The sequence below is a fragment of the Alligator sinensis genome, unplaced genomic scaffold, assembly GCF_000455745.1.
Source record: "Alligator sinensis unplaced genomic scaffold, ASM45574v1 scaffold134_1, whole genome shotgun sequence".
Lineage (NCBI taxonomy): Eukaryota > Metazoa > Chordata > Crocodylia > Alligatoridae > Alligator > Alligator sinensis.
The window spans coordinates 870245-897624 of NW_005841920.1; the positions used below are offsets into that span (position 1 = coordinate 870245).

The window sequence follows — 27380 nt, forward strand, 5'->3', positions numbered from 1 at the left end:
TAAGACCCTCACCAGATAAGGGTGACGAGTGAATCAACTGCCCTAGGTCTCATTTACATGAGAGATGGAAAACAGAAAGCCTGAAGCAGAGACTGCAGTGAATTCTGGGACCAGAGAAGCAGGAGAGCGCTGCATGATGGGGAATCTGTGCTTCCAATGTTAATCAACCCATGTTCACACACACCCAGCTCAGCATTTATCAGACCAGTTCTAATCTGGATTTACTAAGGACTTTTCCCCCCCAGACACACACACACAGCTCTAAGTTTAATAGGCATCTCGGGCCGTACATTCCCCGGTCCCACTATGGGAGGCCTATTTAAACTTGATTGACTAAAACTCGGTTGCCGGGTTAGGGAATGCTGAGGCAAGAGACCGAGTCAGAGGGGGTATGGGCAACATTTGAACAATGGTTAAGGGTTCATCACAGCATCCAGCCTGCTGGAGCCCTAATCCCAGGTGTTGTCATATCTTTCCCGAGACGACTGGTGGGAGTCCTCTCCACAAAAGGTTATGAGCACCCCAATAATTGTCTTAAGTCTGTTAAAAGACTATAGTAAGATCTGGAAAAGTCATGCTAAGCTGAGGCTTGTGCACAACAAGTAAAAATCCAAAATCCTGATGCTGCAAGCTATCTATTGTTCCTGAAGAAACCATGAGATATCCCATCAGTATATCTGCCACCCATAGGAATTTCAAGCTGGCTCCCAAGTATTTGGGTTACTCCCTAATCTTAAGTGTTTCCTGATTATCAATCAGTTTCCTGAGATGGTCCAAACCAGATAACCCCTTGTCAATAGAAAAGACAATGATTTACACTACTGAGGGTGCTTCGAAGCAGCTGAACTGAGGGTATAAAAATCTGTAAGTGTGTGTGCTGCTAGAGGGAGAAGAGGAAGAGGAAAAGGAAGGAAAAGAAGTAGAAGCAGGAGGAAAGAAGGAGAAGAAGAAAACCCCTGTGCTGACACCATCCCCTGTCGTTCTTGGGACGCTGGAAGAACAGATCATCTCTCCCTTCAAGGACTGTGCTACAGACTGTGCCTGTCAGCTTTGCAGCCTGAGTACCGTGGACTAGGTGAGATCCCAGCGTTCTCTGTCTTCTTTCTAGGCATAAACTTCTGAACCTGAACTGTATCAGTTAAGCTTGAGCTAAGTTTCCCCAAATACTTAGTGAAACCAGGGTAGTATTGTCATTGTTGGTGTTTGTTTTTCTTTTGCATGTCTATTACTACTAGTACTATTATATATTTCATATGCTTAGCAATAAATAACTTTTATAGTCAAACTGGTAGTAATTGGGTATATTTTTCCTTCTCTGCTTCTCTTTCCTCCCGTGCTCTGCAGCAACGCTTCTTTTACCTATGCTAAAGATCCCTGTGAAGCCCAAATTATTGTGGGGTTTGCTCACCAAGAGGCCAAAGATTGGGACTTGCCGAGTTTGAAACACATAAGGGGATCAGCTTGTACAGGCTGATTGACCCAGTTTGACTCAGACGTGCCCTTATGAACTGAATGCTGGCCCATAAGGGTGTCAGCTGGACACCCAGCCGGATTCAGAGGGATTCTGTTTACCTGTGTGCTTGTGTCTGACTGCATTTTATTGTTGCTCTTATGAACTGATTCTTGGCATATGAGGGTGTCAGCCTGTCCATGCTGATCAGCCCGGCCAGGTCAGGCGTGTCACATTAATTTGTGTGTGTTTGTGTGTATGACTGATTTGGTGACTGGAGGAACCCAGTCCCATTGAGACTGAGTCCTGCAAGATAGCTCCACTGGGGGTGAGGGCTTGCAGAAGGGAGAAATACAGCTCCGTATAGTAACACAAGCAGCACATTGACAGAATCACCAAGACCCTAGAAACTATCCCTAATAAATAAGCACACCCCAAAGTAATGGGCAGATTTGGTAACAACATATGAAAATTTGTAAGAGATTTACCTCACTAGCAAACTTTAGTCCTTATCTAAGCAATCTCATTCTGCTGTTAATTATACAGGCAATTAACAATGACAAAGTTACAATAAAAGGAGGAAAATAACTCTTTGGAGTTAATTTCTATAATCACAACAATAGTAGATCTTAAGGGCAGAGGGAATTTACTATGATAATCTAGTCTGAACTCTGCATGAGAGAAGTTGTAATATTTACCCTGTAATTCCTGTGGAAGTACAGCATAAGGTTTTGAAAGACATCCTTTCTTGACTTATTATGGGAATAAAAATAAATATCTTCTTTTGACAAATGATTTCAATGGTTAATTGTCCTCATGGTTGAAATTTGCTCCTTATTTCCATTTTAAATTGGTTCAGCTTCAATTTCAAGCCACTGTCTTTTCTTATACCTTTGTTGTGCCACTAAAGAACTCCTGCCTATGAGATACCTTTTCTGCAGATTATGATACAAGCAACTCTTAAACTTCTCTTTGATAAACTGAATAGATTGAGCATGTTAAATCTCCTACCAGAAATCAGGTTTTTCACATTTCAAATAGTTTTTGTAGCTTTTTCAGCACACTGAAATTTTCAATCCAACATTTCAATGTCCTTTCAAAAGTGTATAATAAACCACAGCTGAACACAGAAATCAAATGAAATGTGGAAAGACTATTCCAGAGAAATGTGACCACCTCTCTACTTCCGCGCAATATTCCACTGTTTATACCATCCATGGTAGTCTGAACCAGAGTATGTAACTGGGTGTTCATGTTTGATTGGGTATCCACCCTGACAATTATGGGTCAACTGTATAAACACAAGAACAAACAAACAAAAATATGTATAATTTAGATGATGAAGTCCAAGATTATGCACTTTAAAAGCACCATTCAATTGCTACCTAAATGGAATTCCTGAAGGGCCTAACCTGAAAAAATACTGAATAACACATGACATAAGAGATCGCTATTGGATCAAACTAGAAGCATCTTGATGATGATTCATCATCATTAATAATTAGAATTTGAAACCTATAAATTTAGCCAGTTTTGTTTTGGATGTTTCATTTCTACTACCAATAGCTGAATCCTCAATCATCTTTCTGATCAGAATTGACAAATGCTTACTGATGGATTCTTGGGAAGACCAGATTCTGGACCACACAGGGAAAGCACATTCATTAGCTTCTCTCTAGTTCTCCTCTGGAAAAAAATAAAATTACACAGCATAAAAATTACTAGAGATACAAAATCTTCTAGCCAGACTGAAATGTAAAACATGTGGAACTTAAAAGTAGATACAACGCCACAAATGGGCAGTTCTGCCTCCTGGGCAGCAGCCACTTATGGGACAACAGCAGTGGCCAGAGGACCACCAGCAGCAGTAGCTGTTATTTTTGTGTCTCCCCTTAAGTCAGCATCTGGTGCTGATGCCTTGCTCACCTCCCCTTAGTTATGCTACTGAATAGATACCAGATATGTTGAAGTCTCATAAGAGATCTTAAAAAGAAAAAAAGATTTTCACAAAACATGTTTACCACTACAAAATAGCGAAATAACTTAGTAAGAGTTAAGAATTTGTTATCCACACTACTTCAAGCGTATGTTTTCTCTCTCATACAATTTACATCCATGTTACATACATTAGAGCCATACTTTTTATTCAGTCATAGTAGAGCTTGCTGTATATACACACAACACACCTGAGACAATTGCGGTCTCTTCCAGCTGACAGGGACCAATGCATTTGAATTAGATCCTGATGAAGTTGAAGAAGTGCTTCGAGTGACAGCAATGGCTTTTGGCTTTCCATTCCTACCAGCTGCACTGTGCTGATCGCCATATTTATTCCCAATAATTGGGGTCTGCCACAAGAAAACACTAGTTAAAACATTAATATACAACATATTATTAATCTTAGAGCTAGTAGTGGTATCACACTGAAACTTAACTTCAAAAAATCATTCTATAAAGAGCACCAAGTATGGTAATGCTGAGTACCCATACATCATGGCTATAAGACACAAGGTACCTACTACCCAAAACATGGATAGCCAGTATATATCTGTATCTTCTGAGGCCAGAGTAAGAATTTGAATGGACCAAAGTTTTGTGACCCAAGTTGTGTGACAACTGGACTGTAATCTACATCACAAGATAATTTACATATAGCTGACATCTTTGGCCCTAAAGACACACATGGTTGTATGTGCATAATATTATTTTCGCTGGAGAGCAGAAGCCCTTCAAGGCCAGAAGGCACAATTGGAAAAAAGCAGCAACCTTAACTAAAATTTAGCTAAATTGCTCTAGGTAAGACTAGACTATACTGGATAGGATTTCTTTATATGAAATAACCATGGAATAATGCAATTGTTACAAATTTTGATGATCCTTATGGGTTTGTCTGAGTCTTTAAAAAAAAAAATTGGTGAGCATTTTCTCATGTAGATGGCTCCATTGCTTTTAATGAGTTTACTCCCATGAGGAAGGGTTGCACAGACTGAACCCAAAAGGAATGCAAAGCTCACTTTTCAGTAGGGACCTAATTAAATTGAGTCTGATGAATAAACTACTTCAAGCTCAATATTAGTCAAGATTTAAAAAGTGCTTCATATTTCTTGTAATTGCAACCTTCAAAACTCTTGGATCATAAACACAATTGATAAAGAATCTCAAAATGTACCTAGAAGTCATCATGTTCTAGCCACATATAAGAATTACCTCTGATATATCAAAATGAAAATCTAATGTTTTCCCAGGAAGTTCCTTGGAGACATTATTAAAAATTTTTGTGAATGAGATCTCAGGAGAACCTATATCACCTCCATAAGATTTTGGAATATCATTAGGTACAACGAGACTTGCTGATCGAGATACCACCAGTTTCAAAATATTGAGGGCTTCCTTCCAGTATGGACTCTAACAGAAAATAAAAAACATACATATATTACCAAATAATTATTTCCAGTAGACGCAGCAGTTTTAGAACACAACCGATTCTGCGCATGGTACTTTAGCTGGATATGGGTTTTTATTAAAGATAATTTAAAATTAATTAACCAAAAAGTTTAGTCTTTCAGCATCAATCTTCATTTTGATTAAAGATCCAATCAGTTCTGAATCTTTTTGATTGAGCAAAACTGAATCGTTCAGACACCATATGTGGCACTACAACTGGCAAGTATCCTCCACTCCAGACTTTTCAGCCTGGGGCTTCAGATACTCCCAGATCCATTGGTGGGCATCCTACGTGCAGGTCCAAGCCTGGAGGCTTGGGGTTTGGATGCCCCCAAGTCTCACTTGCCCCTAACCAAAGGCTACAGGAGTAAGCTTGGGAGGAATCCCCCATTTCCATAAAGTAGTCATGTAGCCAAGATCCTCCCACTGGGCTGGCCCTGCATGCTGCAGAAGCTGCGCACTATGGGGCTGGGTGGAGCTGGCACCACATGCTGACACCACGTGCAGCCAGGAACTGGGGTGGGAACATGGGAGCAGTGTGCTGTGGGGCTGGGTTGGCCCTGCACACTGCCACAACATGAGCCAGGGACTCTGGCAGGAGTGCTATTGGGCTGGGTGGAGCTGGCCTGGACGCTGCTGCCATCTGCAGCCAGAGATTGGGGTGGGATTATAGGGAGCTCCATGCTATGGGGCCAGGCGGGGCTGACCCTGCTCGCTGCCACCACACGCAGGTTCAGGAACTTGCACACTCCAGAGACTCCAAGGATCCTCACCCCCCACTCCCAAACAGAATCACAGAAAATGAGGGTTTGAAGGGACCTCAAGTGGTCATCTAGTCCAACACCCTGCTCAAAGCAGGACCATCTGCAACTAGATCATCCCAGCCAAAGCTTTGTCTGGCTAGGTCCTGAAAACCTCCAAGGACAGAGATTCCACCACCTCTCTGGGAAACCTGTTCCAGTGTTTTACTACCCTCCCAGTGAGAAAATGCTTCCTAATATCTAACGTTCTCTAGCTGCAACTTGAGAATGTTGCTCCGCCACACCACCATACCTCAAACACAGCCACATCCTCCCACCCTGCACCATAACCCCACAGCCTCCCACACCCCACCACTATACCCCCATACACACCCTTCCATCCCCCCCACCATACTCACCCTACACAAACCCCCCACACTCCACCATACACAATACACAAGAGTAAGACTATTTTGAACTATTATGCAATCGCCTCTAGATACACCATACAAACACACAAATGAGGACAAAACATTTTTTTAAACAAATTTAAAATAAGTTATAGTAGATGTTTGATTTTTTTAGCATATGATTTGTTTTTTTCCGGTTTCAAGATGGCAACCCCCCCCCGAAAGGCATACTTCCAGGGCAAGGGGAGGGACTCTCAGGGGTTAGGGGGCAGGACTTCTGGTCCCAAGATGGCGGCCAGGGGGTGGGGTATCTGTCAAGCCACAGGGCTACCTTTGCAGCCCTCGATAGCTCACCAAAACTTGTTAAGTAGCCCTCCAGCCAAAATAACTGCCCACCCCTCGGGTACGCCCTCATGGGACTCTTTGGGCAATCAAAGGAAAAAAGAAAGCAATGCCTCAGTATGCTGCCCATAACAATGCTTGTACATGAGGCTGGGGTTCTGCTCCTGCAGACTACAAGCCACAAGGAAAAGACTACTCCTTAAGACTCTTGCTCTTCTTAATTCCATTTTTGGGATACATGATAGAAATTAAATCCAAGGGGTTATTTTCCTGCTTTATTGTTAGGTTGCAGAAAGATAATAAATGAAGTCAACAGATTTACTCAATTTTCAATACTGAGTTAAAAACATTAAAAAGCAAGCAAATTTAAAGTTAAAAGTTGAAATTCTCAAACAGTACATTGATATTCACACAGATAGCAGCCATCACCATTGCTTTAAAGTCCGTATTATAACCACTAAAATGAAGCACAAAATATTGAGTAAGGCTCTTGTTGCCTTGTCTTTTGAAACCAGATTGTCAAAAAGTATGATGTAATGCAGATGTTTTTAGATAAACTTTAAAAGTGGGAAATAAAACCAATAAATATATAAGAATGAGACCTGCTACAGGAAACATGATTTCTAGTTGTGCGGGAAAAGCATTCTTAAGATATTTAATTTAAAAAATATATTTTATATTAAAAAGTGTAGATTAAAGCTGAAACTATAATATACTGATTAGCTGATGTAGAAGATAGCTACCTCTACATTCGCACATCTTGCCAATTGAACTTGGGTTAAAATTAAGGAGGATCCTATAAACAATGATTTGCCATAAGGCATATGAACATGTAGACAGATCACAGAATTCAGATATCAATTTGCTTGTGCCCCAATATTTAAAATCAAGTTCATCAGCCAACTTGATTATAAGACGTTGGAATTTTTTGCCTCATAATTGTAGTTTTCTTGTATACTTCATCTTGTATTTTAAAAATGCACACATTTTAAAATAGAAAAGTACATGGATGTGAAGTAAAGTGTTACAGTAACAACCATGGACACTGTCTAGGGCTGTGCAGGTAAGCTGCAGGCTGGAATGATGCACCTTGAGAGTTAAAAGTGGCCAGGCACTAGGATCTGTCCACTGTCTGCACTTTCCCCCATGACAGCCAAGGGAAAGCACCTGCAGCCAAAGTCCAATGTCCACAGTGGCCCACAGGCTACAGAATGCTACCCCATCATGTAGGAGAGAGGATAGAAGAGCTCTCTGTACATTTAGTTTGTGTATTGACTTGAAATTGGGGTTGGCCTTCTACGTAAGGTGTAGGTAAGATAACTGAAAAAGTGAACTTTCTTCTGAAGCAAACATTTAAAATCAAGAACAAGGGCAGTCCTGCTTTAACGTTCCAAAGGCTGCACTGTAAACTGCTGCTTGAAGAAGGAAAACAGCTTGCTCAGATTCAAAAGTGCTCCAGGGAAGTGGCTGTGTTCTCCTCTACTATTTCAGAATTCAAGCAGAATTCAAGCAGCTTTGGTAAGGCCATTTTTAAATCATCCAAACTGTTAATTTAATTTGAAAGCAGATATACAACAAAGCAGCTGGAATAGATGGAGTTTTGCCAGGATTCTTGTTTAATTTATTCTAGTGTGACTTTACAGCACTCCAGCAAAATGACTATTTTGAAAAGAAGGTGCAACTTCCACTTCTCAGGAGATTTTTAACTCAGTGCAAGTTAGATTCCATGTTAAAATGCTTTATATTTTAAATTACATCTCCCCATCAGTTTCAATATCCCCACACAAAGAAAGCCGAAAGCAATGACATACTTTTTTACATAAGGTCGTGCTAAAGTAGTCCTTGAAATAAGCAGGAAAAGAATTTGGGTACATTACAGAAAAAGTCTGAGCTAAGTGCACTCTACTTAATTAATAGTGATGATCTTCCAAATATCGAGCAGTTCCAGCTTTCAAAATAATAGGGAAAAGAAAGAGGGACAGAAAAAGTGGAGAGGAAGAAGAGAACCACACACAGCTTTTAGGGGGCTGCAGATTTTTGGATCCCACCAGATGGAAAATCTTCTAGTCTTTGAAAATGTACAAGCATTCTGACTGAAATTCCTTTAATAAAGTTCATATTCAGAGATCAAAAATCACCTACAGGAGGTTAGAGGTGAAGAGAGCAGATGTCAAGAAATGGAAACAGCTTCACTGATCATCCAGTTTTGACTAATGTGTCCTGACAACAGTACAATAATAAAATGTCCAGAGAATACTACCCTTCTGGTTAATTACTATTAAGCCCTTTTGTGGAACTACATTAATGGAGCTCAGGAAGAAAGAAGAAAAAATTCAGAAATGTTCAGACCCAAAAAGAGTGTGTGCTCCAGGCATTTTTATAAAATATTTTCACAAAAAGCTCAAATTTCTTCCAGGGTTTATACTTTCAATAAACTACATTCCAAATGCGAAACAATGAATTACCAAGGATGCAATTATTGTTGTTTATTGTCTGTTTGTTGCTATGTTCCAAAGAAACGCACTGAGATTTCATTAAGCTTCATTCTGATGTATCTGTGTCTATGTGAGGAACGTTACTATTGGGGCAACTAGTTCAATTGAAGACTGAACTGCAAAACTTCTCTCTGGAAATCAATAATTTTAAAGAAGAAATTTTCTGATTAAGGGAATCAGTTTATTAAAAAACTGCAGAAATTAGTGCTCTGATAGCTGAGGGCTCAGCTGCTGTTAATACTTTGAATACAATGGCCAAAGCCTGGAATTAAGTAAATGTGCTTGCACATAGTCTCACTAAATGCAAGTTGTTAGAGAATTGATTATATACAAGAAAAGGTTTATTATTTTTAAAACAAACACTATCAAAATTTGCCTTCAGATTCCTATTAATGGTAAATGATGTTACTGTACTTTAAATGGTCAAAATAGATTTAAAGTTCAGCTGCATGAATATTTTTCTTGATATTATAAATATAAAAAACTTTCTAATTTACTTTTTCAGAATACGTACCTGAACATATTTACCAATAACCTTTATGATCTCCAGATTGAACTGCTTCACTGGTGCTGCAGACAGGTCAATATGACTAAGAAGACTGTAAATGATTTGCAGCAAAGATTGTTGCATGCTAGATAACCCTTTTTCCAACAACTAGAAAAAAAAATCAAAATATGGTTTGTAGATAGTCTTCTTGATGAGAGCAAAGATCAACAATACATACTAAGCGACAGATAACTCAGATTCAAATTTATTTTTCCCTGCAGTGTTTTATATGGTAAGCTAATGGTTGATTTCAAAATGTCATATTATAACATTTAAAAGAGGATACATTAGAGAACCGTACTCTCTATTCTAATATTTTTGTCTATATTCACATTATTTTAACATAACTTTGGCAATATTTTAAACATCAGTATATGTCAAAAACACCTCTAAGCAAAAGATGTCAGCCTAAATAAAAGCTCTTCTCTACAATCATAGTTTCTGAAGCTCCCATTGTTTACAGTGTTTCTTTAATAGTTTAAAAGATTGTATGTAAGCAGGAGAAGCTGCAAACAAAGTTACACGCAGGACTTAAGATCCACGTTGGAAGTTTGGGCCATGATGTTGTCTTTTTATTATAAAAAAAAGTATTCACAAACTCAAAGATTCATTTAGGTGCTATAAATGAATTTTAAGAGAGAGCTTCTGCAAGCTGTCTATGCAGAATACTGCTTGTAGAAGCAATAGCAGTTCTGTACATGGAGGGCATGTATTTTTCAAATCACTTTGAGCCCACATCACACAACGACATTAATCAACCCTACCTGATTAAAAATGTGTACTTCCTACTGAGGACAACTTTCAATTATTACTTAAGTCGGAGCGTACAATTTCTTTGACTATTTGTTCTAAATCTCTTTTGTTAAAGTAAAATACACGTGACTTGAACATTCAGGTTTTGATACGAGTGAGAAAAGGGTACTAAGAGCTAGTTACAGACATAAATGGACAGAATAAAACATTTATTACAAAACACTACTCCTAGAAAAACACCCACCATCAGATGGAACATTTCTAATGAAAAATTCAAACTTACTACTGAAAGGTGGTTTTAGCAATCCTTTCTCCACCACCTAAAACAGCTTTGTATCAATTTACAGTATGAATGACTTTCTAAAACGTTTGTTCAGTTTTCAAGATAATTTAAAATAAGACTTGCTATCAGTACATTCACTGTTCAAGTCAAACTGTTTCAATACAATTTATTTTCAGTAAAATTTACCTCTGCAAGGTAAGTTACAAGGCTAAATGTGGTATCTGAGAAGGAGTCATGCAAATATCTACACACTACATTAATCCAGTTAGAACAGTCCCTGGAATAACTGTGTGCGCTGTATAAACTCATCATATGAGCCAAATTGGCAAGGGTTGGTGACTTTTCCTCTGCACAAACCTGCAAAACAAAACAGAGAAACTGTTTCTTTCACGTAATAAAATTATCTGAGCTTACGGAGCAAGTCATTATTTTGAGACAATACAATGATTTACTACTGTTCCCAAGGTTTTATGACTTACTTTTCAGTAACACAGAAGACAAGGCTGTCAAGTATCTATATTTCACATTGTTATTAGAATACTTTAATTCACTGTAAATATAATATAAAGAGTTGCTAAGAAGATTTAAACATTCTGTTCTATAAAAACTGTGCAGGTTAAATGAAATAATGAAATCCCACTGCTGGGTTTATGCCTGTGGTGATAACAGGCTTGGAGAGGGTTTCACTATGACAGGGGAATCATAAAATCTGGTCAGCAAATCTCCTAACACAGGGGACTGGCAATTTATGGCCCATGGGCCAGATGTATCCAGCCAAGAGAGGGAATGGAGTTGTGCTATGCTGCCCATCCACTCTGCAGCGCTCCCCTCCACAGCTTCTGAGCCCAGGCTGGTTGCTCAAGGGCTGAGAATCTGAAAGCTGGCCACTCAGAGTGGGGGAGTGGCAGAGACTTCTGGGCTGCAGTGAGGGCCAGGTTATAAATTCCAGTCTACACCAGTAAAAAGCTGCCAACCTCTTGCCTAACAGGCTTCCATCTGCTCCCTCTAGATATGACCTTGACTTCCATGCCACCACACCTCACCCTGCATCTTCCAAACTTTTGGATCTATTCAGCTTAGCTACTGGCTTCTTACATAAAAGTGGCTTGCACTGTTGCATATGTATTTCAAATGGACTAACTGCCCAAATTAAATGCGTCGTCAGCTTGTGTAATGATGGTAAAAAATCTGGTAAATAACTTTCTTGCTGGGTTAACTTTAAGAAATGGCTTCATATCCATTCATTCAATTTATGAAAAAATGACCTTTAAAGAGCTAAATCAGGACCCAGTTGAAGTCAACAGGACTTCTGACAAATGAGGATCCTAAAAGAGCACCTTGAATCGATTCATGCAAAAGATTTATTCTATTTCCTCCATTTCATACCTAGAGACAACATTTTGAGCTTTGTCTTCTAATACTTCAGACTTTGAGATATGTCTATCAGGGCAGTAAAAAGTTTTGTTCCCGATTCAATTCGGCAGAGATTCAGCCCAATTCGGTGGCCGAATCTCCGAATCGAATCAGAACTCTCCGAACTGATTTGGAGAGATTCGGGGATTTGGACATAGACACAGCTTTAAATGTTTTTTCTACATACCTCAAGGTACCAGGTGGCTCATTAACGCTGCGAAGGTGGGACAGATGGAACGTCCTACAGGAGCACAGGAGGCTCCCCAGCACACACAGCAGCAGACCTGGAAGTGGACCAAAACCACTTCTGGTCCACTTCTGAGTCTGCCAGGGAGCACGCAGGGAGGTCCTCCCTCAACCCTACAGCTTGACAATTGGTGCCTCCTAGGTCGGGGGGGGGCACCTGGGGTCCCCCCCGTGGCCAATCACCAAGCTGGGGTAGCAGGGAGGCCACCCCGCGCACTCTCCAGAGGACCTGGGAGTGAACAGTAAGTAATTCCAGTCCACTTCCAGGCTTGCCGTTCAGCATGCGGGGGGAGACCCCCACCCTGCGCTCCTATAGGACACTTCATCCACCCCAGCATCATAGCATTCACGAACCGCTCCTGGTACCTCGAGATACATAGAAAAAACATTTAAAGCTGTGTCTATGGCCGAATTGCTGATTCTCTGAATCAGCATCAAATCTTCAGATTCAGCTGAATAGAATCACAGACAGTGATCCAATTCAATGAATATGGCTTGTTTCCCACACCCCTAATGTTTATGTCTGCAGGTAGTACTAGAATTTCCAGTATTCATAGGCATATTATGGACATTCACCTAAGCTTAGAATTTTGCCTTTATATTTCTGGGCCAAAACCCCAGATCCTTCTTAGAAATGCCACTACTGAGTCAGTCATCCCTCATTCTGTATTTGTGCATCTTGTTATTCTTCCCTAGGGACAGTGGTGACATGTAGGCGATGCACAGGGGTGAATGTGCACCCCCTGAGAGTGCTGGTGCACCCCCTGACAGGTCGCACTCCCTGCTCAGACAATGGGGAGGAGGGCTGGAGGGAGTGCTGGTGCCCCCTCTGCAAGCGCCAGCCAGGGAGCCACAGCCACTTCTGGGAGCACCACAACCACTTCCTGGTAGGCGCGATTGGCCACAGGGGGACCCCCCACAGTTGGTGAGATGGGCCACGGAGGGACCCTCCCCCCTGGTTGCTGACTGGTCGCGGGGGAGGGGGGGGGAGGCATGTGACCCCCCGACTAAGGTGGCACCAGTTGCCCATACCTAGGGATGCAAATAGACGTCATCTTTATACTGCCATAACAAAATTTATGGCAGCACAAAACTTGAGCATGCAGATGTCTTTGCCCTTTGGTGCACACAGGTGCCTACATTTTGTCACAACAATGATCCCTAGTCATAATTTGTGCCACCTTTTTTGCAGTCAATGTCTGTTTGCTTATGGCAAGGGAATGCATGCAGCTATATCAGGCATTAGCTCTTGGAGCTTCAAGGGTCCAATTCTGCAAAACAACAGCCAGGGGAGCCATAGGTTCTAACACCTGTTGCCAGGATTACTTGTTTTTTGACCAATATCTATACAACATAAAATGCATATATACTGCTAATGGCATTAATGAAAACCAGATTTCTGAAAGATACCCCAAAGATCTTTTAAAAATATTTACATACCTTTGCTATCTTGTCAGCTGTTTCTTTACAGAACTGAGTGGGGTTATCAAAATGTTGAATTAGATGAGGCAGTAAACACAAGATGTTAAGAGGAAATCCTGTATACAAAGAAAAGATGTTGAAGTTAACACCCAGCAAACCTTCAGTATTTTGGAAACATTTATCACGGGATTTCTCTAACCAAAGCTGTTCTATTATTTAAGATGGAAGTAGAATGATCATGCCGCCAATTAAACAAAATTACTAATTAACTCAGTACTCTTATTCAGAACTTTGGCAAAATTCTTAACACGGTCTGTAAAAGTTTAGAAAAGTATCAAATGATAAGGCTATTATAACTGAATGGTTTTAGAAGTAAAAGCTGTATACAAGCCAATTTGTTTGGAACAGGGTACCAAAACGTAGCATCCTATTCCAGTGTTCTTCCTTAAAACAATGTTTTTGGACAAAGGATCACAAACTCTTGCCACCTGACATAGCAATGCTCATAATCACAATGAGGATATAACTGCAATCTTCACAGGAAGCTGTATATCACTCTTGAGTTTACCATCAAAAGATTAATTTACTTTTCTGTTCATTTATAGTAAAATACAGTATCATTATATATAGCTTTATTATATATACCTGCTAATTGGGAGGGATCCACCAATGAATGTTTGGATACTGTGATGAGTTTACTGAGGAGGTGGACTGTCATTTCCTGTGTAGATGCTGAGGTAAAGCCCTTAAGGAAAAGCTGCTGAAGGCCTGGAAAATTATTCCATTTCAGTTTACTTTGCACCTTCTCTATTTTCTCCCGACTCTCCGATTTATCCAGAGGCAAGTGAATAAGAAGTTTGTTGAGCAGCCTGAGAGCCAGGAGATATTCATACTCATAATCTGATTCTAACAAGGATGATGCAATCCAAAATATAGTGGCCATCAGGTTGATGGGATCAGTAGTGGGCTGCACATCATTCATTCCTCCTTCTCTTAGAGAGGAGAGGCTTCTAGTCCTTGCTAAACTACCACTGTGGTTTATCCTTCCATCCATAATATCCAGTGTGTTGCTCCGTCGACGGTCACCTCTCCGGTCACCAATCAAACTCAGTCTCAAAGAGTTACTTCTGGCATTGCTGTAATATCCCAAACAACCGCTGCCACTAATAGGGCTTGTGCTTAGATTTATCTGTCCAGTGCTTTTCCTGTTAGCTGCATACTTGTTTCCCATCAGAGGATCATGGTATGAGGTTCTACAGTAAAATATACAATAATTTATTTCATTGCATAACGTGTCATACTTTCAACCTCCACAGAGATAATCCAATATAATTTATTCCAAATTTTGGAGAGCAGTGGAGCATGTAAACAGATCTAATTTTTCAGTATATAAAATATACCTCACCACAACCAGTATGTTAGATCCTGGAATACACAACGTACTCAAAAACATTTAACACCATTCTACACACAACTTCTTCCAAAGCCTAAGTAAACAGAAATGGTTAGCAAAGGCACTGAAGTTCAGTCAACCTCATCTCAGCAGACTGCTGAGGGAATCGCATCAGATCTAAATCAAGTCTAGATATCAGCCTCTCATTGCAAATCAGGTCTCAATATATAAAGCCAGCTTGGGACCTGAATCAGCAAAGTACTAGAGACTCTCAACTTGCACTATGTTCAGTATCCAGAGGTAAGTGAGAAAAATGTTGCAAAGTATTTCAAACACCAGAATACATAAGGAGAGTGTCTCTAAGGCAGTCTCTTATTCTAACACTTGGAATTATACCTAGAAGCCAAACAGAAGTTCATTTTAGATACAGATCAAAGATGTAATCTATTCGTCAAGTATTTCAAAATAAATTGGCAGCTGCGTTAAAGTGTGCCCTTCATTGGAACATTTTGGTAATTTAGTTTGATTATAACTTCATATAGACATTCAGTTTCTCCTGGGAGAGCCACTGCTCTCCCAGGAGAAACCGTAAGTGTCAGCTGTTCATGGCCTTTTCTTCTAGAGTGAAAAACAGACCTTATGATGAGAGGCTGAGAGCCATGGGACTCTTCAGCCTGGAAAAGTGCAGGCTCAGGGGCAATCTGGTGGCCACTTATAAGTTTATCAGGAGTGTTCACCAGAGCACTTCAAGGGATAACAAGATCAAATGGTCACAAACTCCGCCGTGACTGATTCAGGCTGGACATAAGGAAGAACTTCTTTACTGTCCAAGCCCCAAAGGTTTGGAATAGACTGCCGCCAGATGTGGTTCAAGCACCCACTTTGAACACCTTCAAGACACATTTGGATGTTTATCTTGCTGGGATCCTATGATCCCTGCTGATTTCCTGCCCCTGGGGCAGGGGGCTGGACTCGATCCTTTGGGGTCTCTTCCAGCCTGAATGTCTATGAAATCTATGAAAAATGTCCAGTCCAAGAAAAAAATAACCTAGAAAAACGGAGTTAAAATCAATCCTGGTAAAGTTTCTCCTAGAAAAGCAAATATCTATACATCTGTACATGCTTTGGCTTCTTACAAAGGAGAAGATGATCCTCCAGAATCTCTCCTCCCACTGCTCCCCACAGGGAGAGAGTGAATTGTTCATTGGACTCTTCTGTTCCAGCAGGGAACAGAACATGCCCCCTTCCCAATTCCCACACTATGCTGCAGGGAAACGCAGGCTGACCATGAGCAGTCTGAACAGTCTGATTCAGCCAATAAGGGCTGCCCCTATACACTGCTGCCATGTGTTGCCAGGCAGACTATGGGAGCCTGCAGAGCATGCTGAGATGTGCGCGCAGCCTGCCTGCCCCCCCCCAACTGCACAGTGTCACCATTTCAAGCTCTCCACTCTTCAGGGTCTTAGTATTCAAATGTCTTTACACATAGCTCTAAGTACATTTCTTTACCAGAAGAAAAAATCTTGGAGAATTCCCCCAGATTATCTGTATATGTGTAAGCAGCCTGTGACACAGGCATGGGTTACTGATAGAACTTTACTGGAAAAAATACTGATCCCATTAATATTATTATGCTTGCCAAGGCATGTTTTTCTTTTAATACAGCAAGTCCCTTGGAGAACCAAAATGGATAAAATCTCATTTATAAAACGAGCCAGATCATAGACAGTGTAGGGTTTTTTCTAAAGGGAAGTCAGGGGTTCAAAACTGTTTTTTACAACTTAAAAAGGTAACAAATTTGCATGCAGAGTAAGTGCTCTTAAGACAGATTTAGCATCTGTCATATTTAAAGAAATCAGATTCATAATTATTACAACTATAAAGCTATTTAATATTACAAATAGCACTCACCACTACACAGCAAGTCTTATGCAAAAATCTTAAATCCCTTTTTAAAAGCTGGCCTCATTATCTCCATTATATTGATTGGGAAACAGGCATAAAGAGGTTAAAGGATTTACCCAAGGTCACTTAGAAGCTGATTCTCAAAGGTAATGAAGTGCCCTCTTTTCCACTGAAATTTATCACAACTGGAGGCCTAATCAATTTCACAGACCTGAGGCATAAAGGGTCAGTGTCAGAGCAGATCTAACCGTTTTGCTTGACTGAGGCCCAAAAGATACAAAATTGAACATAGCAGGATGTGTTTGTATTAGGAATAAACTGTTCTGAAAAGGTGATGAAAAAGGGTTTGACTATATAGTAATAACTAAATGTAATGATCCTAACCTAGCAGTTAAACTATACTATATAAGTACTTACTGAGAAAGCGCTGAAAGAAGATCATAATGCTTCATGGTTTCAGCCAATGTATCAATGGCAGACTCTAGAGTTAGAAGCAACTCTATGACAAAACTCTAGAAAAGGGCACAGATTTACAACATCAGTGAAAACTGCATAGGACCTGTTAACTAGTGATATAAAAACACAACAAACTGTATTAGAGATTAATCAATAAATACAGCATGAGATTTGATGCACAACTTTAATGGTGTAACTTCCATGTAGAGTGAAAACAGCATCCAACAACAAAAATATCCAATTTATTTTTGATTCTCTGGTTCAATACCACTTATAAGATTCATATCCAATTCTATTATCTCCCTGGATTTATATGCCTTACTTTTAAACTCTCTTTTGTGTTGTGAATCAGGTTAGTTAATTTCTAATGCATATAGTGATACAGCTCAACTTGTTTGTTTGGCCACAACATTTTCCCAGTAAAGCTTAATATAAGAATGCACAACACAGTTCTCTTTCTTTTTAATATTGCATTGTTTTATTTTAAAATACTGCATCCTCTAGGAATCTGGTCAGTTACAAAGAGTATGTGTCCTGACAGGAAATTACTGTTTCTACTGAGGTACGGAAAGCTAAAATATCTGGAAGTTGTTGGTCACCTTTGAAACTAATGTTAATGCAAAATCATGATTTTTTTTGTTTAGTGTTTAAGTGACATTTCAGAACTATTGCATTTAAAAACTGAACTGATTATCAAAGAAATAACTTCTAATCCCTTCATTTTCTTTATTTAGAGAGAAGTCATCAAACAGTTTATATTTTTTACTGTGCAATTAAAAAATACTATTAGAACAACAAAGAGGTTTAGTTTTCTTATTAAAAGGGAAAACTAACTGTAAGATAGCTACAAGGAAAATAAATTAACAAAATAAGCAAATACCTGAGCTTCTTCTCCTGCATCCCCAACAGTTTCCACAAGTCTGGAGAGGACATCAGAAAGTGTGGAGGCAGTAAGAGGCTGCTTCAGAGCCCTAAATATCTGAAAGGATCTCCCAGCATAGTGTCGAGAGGAGCAAGAAAGTGCAGTTTGCAAAGCAACTTCACTGAGACGATGCTCCAACTGAAATCCTGCTATGAAAGTAAACGAACATCTAGATGATAGGACAGGCTTTATCTTATTTTTTTCTTTTCTTTATTTTAAAGAAAACTAAATGTTGCAACTCTAACAAATTACCATTGTCATTACACATTTGTTTTTAAGCAGACAAGTTCATTATAGTTACTTAGTTGGGCTTTTAAACTAGTTTGTTCTGCTTTTATTTTTTTCCTCTTTTCCTTGACATGAAATCCTCACAAAGATCCATCTAATCACTTAGACATCTTTCCCATATTACTAAACAGAAACGTTAAGAGGGAAATATAAAATTTAAACATTAAATAGCTATGGTGGACTTGTAATATATTTTTTATTTCCCCAAGTACAGGTTATACTGACATCAGATTTTAAGTGTAAACCCTTATGAGCTATATCAAATTAAAGGTATTTTAGCTGGAAGCAGGTCACTTGCTGAAAATTTATGTTTATTTCTAGGAGATTTCTACTTATTCTGCAAAGTATTCTTTATTTTATTGAAATTAGTAGAGCAAAATGTTTTCTAACATACCTGAGCTTGATTGCTTAAATATGGACACGACATGTTTTAGAAACACAGTTAACTGCTCAGCACTCTTAATACTAGGGTTTTTGGCTGAAACATCCTCATGATTCCAAAGTGGCCCCCTTTTCCTAAAAATAAAGCCGAACAAATAATGTGTTAGAGTATAAAATTATAAACATATAACTGCTTATCATTATTCATTGATGTGGCACTTTTCACCTTGAGAAATTTCCAAGGCTTCTATCTGTAGCAGGGGTATTAGTTCACTTGGCCCCACAGACTGGCCCTGCATGCCAGAACCAGCACATGTCCTGGAGTGGCTGGAGTGGATGCTGCATGTAGTGCGATCCTGCTCAAGCCACTCTAGGGCTATGCTGCAGGAGGCAACTGCTCTGCTGGAACCAGCATGGAGCTGACACGCTCTAGAGTGGTTGATGTGGTCCTGGAATAGTTGGAGTGAGCGCTGCATCAGGCACATGGGGCTGTCTGGCACAACTGCCTACTGCCTGTGGGTCAACTCTGAGACTCACAGGCAGCACCAGTAGCTGGATAATAGGGTTCTGTGAGCTGGATCCATCCCATGGCCCATATCTTTGATACCCCGATCTACAGTGTAAGCGGGAAATCTCTCTACCCACAACAGCAATGCAAACTTCCCTGAAATAAAACACAGCAACAGTTTATTATATACTACACAACAATTAAAGAAAAAAAGTGAAGCAATATATTAAATCCAACTGAAATTGCAGGAGGAACTCAGCAAGGGAGAAATAAATAATGGCACAAAAGAGCAATCAATTAAAACTGACACACTGCAAATTAGCCAGTGACATGTTTTGTCAAAACCTTAAGACTCTAAATATGCTATTTGTCCTGCATGCTGTATGAAATCTAGAAACAAGCATCTGACCACTTGATAGGAGTTTCACAGGCTTACACAAACCTGAAAGCTCAGGGGGAAAAAAAGATTAAATCTATGAAGGTTGCCAGGTTCACAATTGAATTTTGTCACTAATTCCTGCCTTCAACACACTAGCTCTTTTCTACTAGGTCACATGGTAATCCATACAAACCTTGCTCCTCCCAAAAGACTTTTGAGACACTTCCTGATCATACCTTTAAGGGTCTTCTGTGGGGTGGGAAAACTGCAAGGTTAAGAGCTGCCACACAGTGCACTTCCGGTGTGAATTCCAATGGTCCCTAACAATGAACTCTCTAGTTGGTCAGGGCAGGCCCCTACCAGAACTCCACCTGTGCAGGGAGCTCCATGAGTTCACCAGCTGGTTGGCAAGGGCTAGTTGCTGGAGCCATGGCTGTGTCACACAGTGGCAAGGGAAAAAGTGGGGCATATGGCAGTGGCACTCATCCCCTGGACTATAGAGCTGCACAAAAGAAGTGGCTCCAAAAGGAATCAGTGCTGACCAGCTGGTAAGCTCAGAGAGCTTGCTGTACACACAGTACATCACCAAAGTGGGGTGAGACCATAACACTATAACTCCCTAGATCCACCCATTTCTGTCTAGAAGGATAGGAAATAGGTTCTTTTTCGCATGCGTCACATGCCTTAGAACAGTGGTGTCAAAGATATGGCCTGCGGAGCACTGTCATCAGGCCTGCAGTGCTGCCTACTGCATGCAACACACACTGACTCTACCAGATGCCACATGTAGCATATAGGTTATAGTATGCCCCCCAACATGAGGCTGGTATGGTGCCCGCACTGGACTGGTCCTGCATGCTGGATCCAGGGCCAGTTTGGATCAGGCCCAGATGGGCTGTCCTTGTTGGATCCAGCACACAAGGCTAGTCTGGCATGGGCGTCATATGCAGTACATGCCCCAGATTGGCCCTGTGTGCCAAATGTCATGCCAGGCTGAAGCTGGCACACTCTACATGCAGCATGTGGGAATGATCTGTGGTGCATGTGGTGTCCACACCAGACCTGCTCTGTGTACTGGATCCAGGACTGGTCTAGATTAGGCTCACAGACTGGCCCCGTGCACCACATGCAGGGGTAGTCTGGTACAGGAGCTACATACAGCATATGCCCCGGACTGGCCCCAAAAACTTATCTTCATACGTATTTTCAAGCATTAACATATGTAAATGCTTGAAAACACATCAGTCTGGGATACACCAATGACTTGTAGAATCTCAGGAGGAAAGAAAAAGCCAAATTGCCTTGGGAATCCTGGGAAATTAAGGTGGACTGAAAGGTTTTACAAATACAAACATACACATGTACAGACATGGGCAAAGGATATTTAAAATTAGAGTTAAACTTCTAGTGAGGATAAACAGAAGACAAAACAGACAGTTTCATGCCAAACAATATGATACCTCATCATGTTTCCATGCCAAATAACCTTTGGTAGCAGTTGACATTAAGCTATTACCTTGAGGTAATAAATTCGATGAGTGTTTTCACTTTTTCATCCTGTTCTACTGAAATATCAACTTCACTGAGGATGGTGGTGTGCAGATGAGAAATGGCAGCGGTGGTATTTCCTAAACTGATGCTAGAAGAGGTAGAACTTGAACTAAGCCCTGAGTCTGTCATTGGGGAGGGCTGGTAATCAGGTATAAAATCATTAACACCTGTTGAAAGAAAAGTGACTTTATGATTATACAAGACAATAATATTTTCAATTAATATGTATACCAAACAGTGCATTTCACAAGCTGCACTTTCATTTTGTAGGCCAAGTCTGAGTTCAATTTATGAAGTTTTAGGGGTAGGTTTACATAAAAACAGATGTTTTAGGTCAGGCATTAATAACTTATATTAATTCCTCACCTCTCCAAGTGCCAGATTTAAAAAAGATTTGCAAAATATTTTTTTTCTTAAAGCATAAATAGACCACTTCCAAGATACATCACAACTGAGTTAATACTGTATATGGTAATGTACTGCCACCTACTGAACATGTTATAAAATACCAATATTTAACAAAACTTGTTTCTCACTTTCCATGAATATATAACTAATCAAACTTTAAAAAGAAAAAGCTTTCTTAAAGAATGTGTCCAGTAAAACCTACTGATTTCTCCCATTGATTAAGCATTTTATACATATTCTAAAGTTTTTCATACAGCACTAAAGATGTTTTAATATTAAATTGTAAAATGCTAATGGGCTTATGTCTTAAAGTAAGAGTTTCGATAATTAGGGACAGAGACGGTATCTTTTTTTCCCCTCTACTTTAAGGTACAAAATAGTAGATGCTATTTTATCTAACCAAAAAACAAGAGTTTCCTCTTTAGTTATCCATAGCTGTGTGGAGCAAGCTAGCAACTAATCTTCAAACTGTGCTATAAATGATGACTGTGTACAAAATGTTAAATAAGAACTGTATTCATTTTATCTTAATGAAAAATCCAAGAGACAAACTGTAATAAACTGGAAATGTTTGAGGAAGACATTACAAACAAAGGAGATTAACACCCAAGTCAGAAGCGATTTTTTCATATCATCTCAACTAAAAGCATATAAACGACAATATACCTGTAAAAGTATAATCTAGATGTGTAGTTTGTTTGACAGTGAGCACCCTGGGTTCGTTAAACTCTCTGTTTCTGAGAAGGACAGAAGCAACAGACTGGATGTTACTGTTGGAGCCCATCACTATGAGCAAATGCAAAAGCAGACGTTTACAATGCTCATATACTTCAGGATGGTAGTGGTCAAATCCTAAAATTAAAAAGTAAATTAGACAGGTTAATTAAACACACAGTTAACTGAACACTACCTAAAACTGTCAATACAGTCACAACGATCTACAATGTAATCCCTACAAAACATATTTTATATGAAATTATATAAGACCAACTGAAAATAAGATGCTCACTACTTAAAGAACTAGAGAGAATGCTAACAGCTCTTATTTTTTGCTGTGTTAAATTTAATACATTACACTCTCCCTGTTTTTACTGTATGAAAAAAAAACATTTACAATACTAACCCTTCTGTGGTACACATGATTTTTATTTCATATTATAAATTAAGTTCTGATGTGAATGATGCTGAAAAGGGCAGGGATACCTGAAAATATTATTTAAGCAAAAAAATCACTAGCAATAAAAAACCTACTACCCAAAGAAGCATAAATCGCAGGGAGGAAAATAACAAACAAGAATCAACACTGAGGACATGGGGTGCGTCTCAACTTCACTGAACCATCTATGCAAGGGAGAGGAACAAATGGCTCCAGCACAAAGCACTTCCTAAAGGGGTCCACGTTCTTGCATCTGTTTGTATTCCCTATCCATATGCAATTCTCAAGAAATAAGACTGCCTGGTCCAATGTACACATGTAATGAATTACTGAATTTACTCAAATATAAGACAAGGTTGGGGAAACTGGCATGGGGAAAAAAAGCCCCTTGTCTTATAATCACATCCAAGGAAATCCCACTAAATACACTCATTAAACTACTGTCAGAAACAACACGTGCTCAGCATTGGAAACAAACTATGAAGTTGATTAAATGCAGCCAGCACTGAGCATGACTAGAAAAACACATGGCCCACACTGGGTAAACATGCTGATGGGAACTTTTTTTTTGGGTGTGGCCCTTAAAAATAAATGCAGTTGGTTCATTCCCTCCTGGGGGACACTGGGCCTGGAGGTAGTGCAATAACAAGCAGGTACTCAGAGAAGCTGGAGCAAGCTCCCACACACTCCCTGGTGCCAAAAATGCTGATGGGAACCTTTATTTTTTGGCCCATAAAAAAAACAGGTGCATGTTCCCTCTGCAGTGAACTGCCACCAGGCCTGAAGATACTGCAATAACAGACAGTACTGGGAGGGCTAGAGCCAGTCCTGATACCTCCCCTTGCCAAAACTGCTAGATTTGAGATCCTGATAGGAACCATTTTTTATTTTTTATTTTTTTAAAGGAAAATTTTTCATGTCCCAAGTCATACCAGCCGAATCAATTTCAAATCCTTGAGTCCTTCAAGAACCATATGTGGCCCTACGACCAGCAAGGACCCTCCACCCCTGCCTAGGGCTTCAGATGCTTCTAAATCCTTTAGCAAGCCTCCTACATCCAGGCCCAAGCCTGGAGACTTCAGATTCCCCCAAGTTTCACTTGCCCTCAGCCATGTGGCTGCAGAAATAAGAACAGACCAAATAAGCCATATCTTGGCAAAACATATAGCAATACCAATTAAGTGCAGTCCCTCTCACTGCCAACTCATTTTCCAGTCATGGTAAGCCTTTACAGTGCATATATTCTAACCTTCTCCTCACTCCCACAGATGAGCTGTGGCTTTTTTCCCCCCCAATTCCCAAGGATTCCTGTTTCTTGTCCAGTCTTAAATCCCTGGCAAACATCATCGAGTAGGGCCCCGAACAGTTCACCCAGAACCCGTCATCCCCTCTCTCAGCCTGGCACATAAGATTAGTGTGGCTCTGCCCTCCATAGGGTGAAGCCAGACCAGGTTGCCTTGCACCTATCTGAATATAAATTTTTGGAAGATCCCAGGACTCATCATGACAAGAAGACCCAGTTCCAGTCATGAGTGGGGGCACATGGATCCTTTGTGGGGGGTTATCTGGAATACATACACATACTGAGCAGTGTTGAGCAGTGGGATCACCATGGCTTGAAATGCTGTTAACTCTGCCGGGGCCCACCCCAATGAATTATCTGGTAAATCATAAGCCTTTGGCTTTGCACTATTATCATGCATAGTGTACAGGTGTCAAAAGGACAGTAAATGAACTGAGTCTATAAACCCCAAATTGGGACTTGGAATAAGGGACTGCAATTGGGTTGCAGAATGGCAGCAAGTAGGTGCATACAGGTGCAGGAGTGTTTACTGTAACAGGTGCATGGTTTCTTAATGTGGTTTAAGGTGTGTGGTGAAAAGTTTGTGCTAGATCATGTATGTATATGTAACCAATTTTATCTCTCTCTCTCTCTCTAATTTTATATCTCTCTCTATGTATAGATATATAACTAATTTTATCTATCTCTATATCTCTAAAGTTTGCAGATGTCAAAATGCTGCTTAAAATTATGTTTACAGAGTACCTATGCTAAAGCTTACAGCAGTTTAAAAAAAAAAGTAACAGGCACACATTTTGGAAGAACTAAGTATATGGGTACTATAGGCACATTGCTATACTGTGTTTTATTTCAACGTTATTGTTTTCAAATTTGTTCCTCAATTCTATGTGCTTAGGGATAGCAGGGTCTGATAGTATGGAGATAGAGTCTGATAGTATGGAGAGGGGGAAGGGTCTGCCAGGAGAAATAGTTGGGGGGAAGCAGAGAGCAAATGGGCTACCTGACCCCCTCCCAGATTTATTTTCCCCCCACTAATTAGATTCTATCCCTGGAAATTTATAACAAATTTTATAAATATTCCATATATAGAATCTAATTAGTGTGTGGGGGGGTCATCTTATAATCATGGTTGTCTTCCTTTTGAGTAAATATAGTATATCTGCTCAGAGAAGTGAAAGCTTGGTAAGGCTGATGAACATATTCATTCTGCTGCTAATTAAGGCCTGGGGTGACAAGAAGCTGTAGAGTATTATAAGGAAGGAGTGTAAGTAAAAGAATGTAGGAAGAAGCAAAGAAAAAAAAAATGCACCAGAATATCATTTTAACCTGTCACACTAGCAACTGTATTTAGCTGTGGTACAAATGGATGCAACTGCACTAAAGTTACTATATTTGCACTTGCTTACATTGGTGGCCGGATTTGTCCTAAGCATCTGCTGACAGGGCTTATTAGCATCAAATTAAAAAATGGGAATATTTCCCAAATGACTGGGAGTTTTTAATGGATTTTCCCCCAAATTTAACAAAGAGCACCTTTCAAGTTATTTGGAGTCAGTTTTAAACAGATTGTCAATGACACAGAAGACTAATATTTCATATACCAAAGATTTTCGCTATGCTTTTGCTAAGATTCTTTTGATAAATGAACAAATATTAATCTTGTCCAATTTTGGGAGACAAGTTGCATCAAAGGACTCTTGCCATAATTTTCAGTTACTGTGATTTTCAAAACTAAGGTTTCAGACCTCCACATGCCTTCTTTAAAAAACAAGAAAAAAGAGAAAAGAAAAAAAAAAAAAGAAATCAAGAATTCAATGGGAACAGTTACCTATAAAAATTGCATGAAGCAAAAGATGCAGATATCCTCCCCACTCCACTTTCACACTGTGGTCAACTATCAAGTCTGTCAAAAGGATCACTGCTATGTTACACCTAAGGACAAAACAACAATTTGTTAAGAGAACACAACACAACTGAATTCTACTTTTTGAATAATTGTAGGTAGCTTAAAGATGCTTTTAATTATTAATTGCTGTAAAGACTATGAAAGTCCACAAATAAAATCACAATATACTGCCCAGTCAATTTGACAAGCTTTAGACCTTCCAACTGAAACATGGTTAAGAGATCATAACCTGCAGACTCTGAAATCAGTAATGCAGAAAATAAAACAATAATGGTTAAAAGCTGCTTATAGAACACCTACATATACAAAAATATTGCCATATCTGTCCATTACTGATAAATACTCACCTGTGAAGAGACATGCCTGGAGATGAAGTTTCAGGCAAATAATCCACCAGTGGTGACCAACAACCCCCAGTAGGTGGGAAAGGTAAAGGCTCTCCTTGATTATGCTCCATCACTTTCAGTCGCCAATTTGAATACAAAGGCATTGAATCACCTACCAAAATAAATCTCTTATTTTTCTGTTTAGATTTCTCTAAGCAAAATATTTAATTTACTAATGGTTATTTTTACCTAATAATTAATTTAAACAACTCTAATTTAAAAATGTGTTAGTATTTGAAGCTATATATTCCAGTAAGCAAAAGTGTCTAAGTACAAAAACTATTGGGATAATGTTGGAAAAAAGTACAGTTACACATCCTTCAGTAACTATGGTTCTTTAAGATGATGATAGTGTAAGTGTGCACCTGCCTTGCATAAAATCAAATTCTGTTGAGTAGTATTGTCCATTGGGGTTGTATTTCCTAATGCTCCTATAGTTTGGTAGAGTGCCAGTGATTTAGCTCCTTTGCAACGCAAAGCCCCTGTCAGCTAGGAACTCTGAAAGCAGGAGGTGAATAGTTGGATCCACAGTGATTTGAACATCTCAAACTGCCACAATTGCTATAAGGTGAGTAACTTCGGAGGGCTATAAACTAGGACTGAAAAGTAAAAAGGTTTACAACCCTCCTCTATCCCTTCAAGTCAACTGTTTGCATTTACACAGAATCTTCTCTCCACTATTTATCTCAGCCCGTGGTCTCCCTCTTTCTTAGACCTGAGGAAGGGCATTTCAGTTTTATAGCTGGGACAATAAAACACTTCCTGAAACAGTCTGTATTAGGGTTCAGGGTACTGAAATATTTTATTCCGAATGAAACCTGCATTGATGTCCAATTTGAATTCTGAGAAATAAAGCAAATTACTGACCAAGTCTCTGATATCCTAATTCATTC

The 27380-nt window shown here is 39.6% G+C and overlaps 1 protein-coding gene across 15 annotated transcripts in view; it reads right to left on the minus strand.

Moving 5' to 3' along the window:
- FRYL (FRY like transcription coactivator) overlaps nt 1-27380 on the minus strand; it is a 307800-nt gene that overhangs the window by 50075 nt on the left and 230345 nt on the right. For 13 of the 15 annotated variants that reach the window (XM_025198387.1, XM_025198393.1, XM_025198394.1 and 10 more), the window contains 14 exons: nt 26449-26599; nt 26024-26127; nt 22403-22588; nt 21294-21495; nt 18904-19025; nt 18180-18370; nt 17261-17355; nt 14191-14798; nt 13564-13661; nt 10651-10821; nt 9396-9536; nt 4658-4855; nt 3637-3798; nt 3062-3136 (listed from right to left, as the gene is read on the minus strand). In XM_025198387.1, the coding sequence (XP_025054172.1) occupies nt 3062-3136; nt 3637-3798; nt 4658-4855; nt 9396-9536; nt 10651-10821; nt 13564-13661; nt 14191-14798; nt 17261-17355; nt 18180-18370; nt 18904-19025; nt 21294-21495; nt 22403-22588; nt 26024-26127; nt 26449-26599 (2504 nt within the window). The remainder of the gene's footprint in view (nt 1-3061; nt 3137-3636; nt 3799-4657; nt 4856-9395; nt 9537-10650; nt 10822-13563; nt 13662-14190; nt 14799-17260; nt 17356-18179; nt 18371-18903; nt 19026-21293; nt 21496-22402; nt 22589-26023; nt 26128-26448; nt 26600-27380) is intronic. The other 2 variants (XM_025198384.1, XM_025198396.1) reach the window with 1 other exon arrangement.